Raw genomic sequence first — 3,093 nt, 5'->3', positions numbered from 1 at the left:
AAAAAAAAAAAAAAAAAAAAAAAAAAATTGTTTAGTAGTAGAGAGAATTACTTAAAACTTAAATCCACTACATTCAAACAAGTTTTTAATGTACACATTAATCCTCTGAAAAGAAACAACATGAGCTTATTCCCTAAAAAGCAAAATTCAACTATATTCAAGAAATGTTAAGATTAGAATTTGTTTTCTAAGAGACATGGACAGAAGAGTTTGTTTTCTAAGAGACATGGACAGTTGTGATAGTAAACAGTTTGTGCATAGTTCTGGAAATAGTAAAGACTTAATACTAACTAGGTTAAACAAATCTCTTTTCCTTACAGAAATGTGGCACAATGAAAAAAAGGGGGGTCTTGCACTATACTGTGGTTTCTTTTCCCTGAGAAATATGGCCCCTATGTGTTTACAAACTGAAATAAATAGCAAATTTCATTCCCAAAGGTCTCCAAATATTTTATAAAACCCCAAGGATTACTTGTTTTTCCTATTTTTTTCCTTTCATCACCTTTGTAACACTCTAACTACACTGTACTGTCCTCCCTTTAAGTGAGAGTAGGAAAGCCTCCTTAAAGAGGATTGGTAATAATTTTAAGGGATAAACAATGGGTAACATTACCAAAACATATTTAGAAAGGGCTTTCACACAACTAAGCACATTTAGTATTTTTAATGTTATCACAACTGAAGAACCTAATACATACTTCTATTACGGACTCCCCAAGATCATCACAACTAATATTAAGGAATTTAATGTTTTCTAGGAAAGTTATTCTCTTATATAAGAAACAACAATATGGAAAAGAACTCAGAAGCATGGCATCTACAATTTTCTGTAGAAACATACTTCTTCAATAACCTGTTTTCTCCCCTCAGATTTATCAAATAAATGCTTGCTGTTGTTTTACACTGTTACATCACAAGTTAGCGTCAATCTTCAATCTACTTGATCAGAAGCACAATGTTCAGCATATGAATCACTTTGCCACATGCATCCTAAAGATGCTAAAATTATTTTATAATGAAGCATTTCCCCCTCATTAAAATTTTGAAACACTGGTCTTAAAAATCCCAACCACTAAAATAGTCTAAGAAAACTATAGATTAATTTTACTTCTCATCACTTCCTCTAGAATTTTTTGTTGGATACATATTGAAGGTTCCACCCTTCCCGAGATCACTGTAAACAAAACCATCTACAAATAACTGAAAAATACAAAAAATAATTTAGGTCATTAAATAAACGCATACGAACACCAAATTCAGGTGTTGTTCTGCTTGAAAATGAACCATCCATGAGTTCCTGCCACACCAATTTCATTTCCTAAATGTAATATTTAAGAAAACATATTTATTTATGCTTGAAAACATTACACAAGAACTAATGACTAAAAATAGCTTTCTCTTTTTTACATCAATTCAACCATCTTTAATTTTGAAAACAATATATCAATTTAATTAACTTCCTGATGAATGTCAAGGTAGCACAAAGCTGTTGTCTTCCATACTGCCTTGCCTTGGACTATGGCAATGGAACTTCAAGTTCAAACCATGGCAGCAGAGCGGTGACAACAGCAGCAATTATCTCTGCAGCACACTGCTGCTTATCTAGCGAATATTCAGTGAAAGGGGTCCACTGGAGAATGACTGATGAAACAGGAGTAGACAGCTACACCCTACCACCCTTGCCCCTAGGAATAGAGAAAAGTAATACAGGAGGACTCTCGCGAGGACTAGTATTCTAGGCTTAGTGGACCAAACCAGGTTATTTCAGGAAAATAGGAAGTGCTGTGCACTACGACTAAAACGCCTTAACAAAGCGTAAGAAATGAAAATGTAACAGCTCTAAATTTAAGTGTTAAACAGAAATAATAGATGTTTTTAAAAGAATCCTGACAGCAAGCCAGTGCTGCTACAGTAAAATCCCCTCCTCCTGTTACAGCAAAAACTCCAGGACACAAATACGCAGCCGTTTCTGCAGCGAAGCAGACAGAAGTAACATCTCAAGAGCTACTCCGGAAACAAACCTCCAGGTCCCTCCACTCAGCTGGTCCACGGAAGGCCTCACAACCCACCCTCCACCTTGCTCAAGGCGCTGGCAAAAGGAGTCAGCATCGAGTTCTCGAAGCGACCAGGGAGCCCAGCAGTGAGGGCTGGAGAGAGAAGAAACTGCTTACTTCCTGAGGGCAAGCCTCGAAAATGGCAACTCGAGAGGCCAGCGATGCTACGGCTCATCTCAAGCCGACGAGAAGTCCAGAGCCAGCGCCGAGCGCTCCGGGGCCAAGAAATCACAAAATTCTTCAACCAGCTGGGGAAAAGTCAACAAAAAACATCAGGCCGAACACTTCAGATGTCCAGGAGCCTACGTGAAGTTCCCACAGCTCACGTTAAGTTTCAACTAATTACACAGCAGCAGTGGCCCTCGGCCCCCAAGCCCGGCCCGAACACGAAACGCGGGCGGAGGAAGGGGCTGCGGGAACTTGTTTACCAGAAAATGCGCCGGGAAACGAGGACCAAAGCGAAGAAAAGAAGGAAAATAGGAGGCAGCTTTGATTTGCACGGGGGATAAAACTGCTAGACAAGCAGAAAGTTCAAAGTGGGAAAGCAACTCGGAGGCGCCGGGGGCGCGGGGCTGTCAGGAAGCGGGGCCCGGGTGCGGGCCCAGCCCGGCCCGGGCTCGTGCCCCCCGCGCCCGGCCAAACTTGCGCGCGGCCCGCGCCCGGCGGAAGTCGCGCGCCGGGCCCCTCTCCGCGGACCCCGGTCCCGCCGCGTCTCCGCCTCCCCGGACCCCGACCCCCAGCCCAACTAAGTTCCCGGGCCCTCCGCCTGCGGCGCGGCCTGCTCGGGACAACAGGTGGGCGGCGGCGCCAGGACGGCCTCCGCAAGCCAGGCCCGGCGCGCTCCCCGCCGCGGCTCCGGGCGCCGGCTCGGGCGGGAGGGAGCGCGCTCCCTTACCTCCGCCATGTTCGCCGTCCTGCCGGGTCACATCTCCGCGCCGGCCGCAGCTGGGTCACGGCCGGAACCCGGATGTGAGACTCGGCAACGGGACACAGCCGCCGCCGCCTCGCCGCCGCCTCGGCGGGCACGCGCAGGAGCCGC

At 45.6% G+C, this 3,093-nt stretch overlaps 1 protein-coding gene across 13 annotated transcripts in view; it reads right to left on the bottom strand.

Annotated features, from left to right (window-relative positions):
* Mier1 (MIER1 transcriptional regulator) overlaps nucleotides 1–3,093 on the bottom strand; it is a 56,583-nt gene that overhangs the window by 48,456 nt on the left and 5,034 nt on the right. Inside the window, exon 1 of one of the 13 annotated variants that reach the window (XM_023718262.1) lies at nucleotides 2,950–3,087. The exons of 11 other annotated variants lie outside the window; for them this stretch is intronic. In XM_023718262.1, the coding sequence (XP_023574030.1) occupies nucleotides 2,950–2,958 (9 nt within the window). In that variant the 5' untranslated portion in view covers nucleotides 2,959–3,087. Of the gene's footprint in view, nucleotides 1–2,171; nucleotides 2,528–2,949; nucleotides 3,088–3,093 lie in introns of those variants that run through there. One more of the 13 variants, XM_023718263.1, reaches the window with a different exon arrangement.

Source organism: Octodon degus, unplaced genomic scaffold (genome assembly GCF_000260255.1).
Source record: "Octodon degus isolate 3935 unplaced genomic scaffold, OctDeg1.0 scaffold00057, whole genome shotgun sequence".
NCBI lineage: Eukaryota > Metazoa > Chordata > Mammalia > Rodentia > Octodontidae > Octodon > Octodon degus.
Note: the sequence above shows the minus strand (reverse complement) of the source record. Positions and strands in the feature narration are given on the sequence as shown.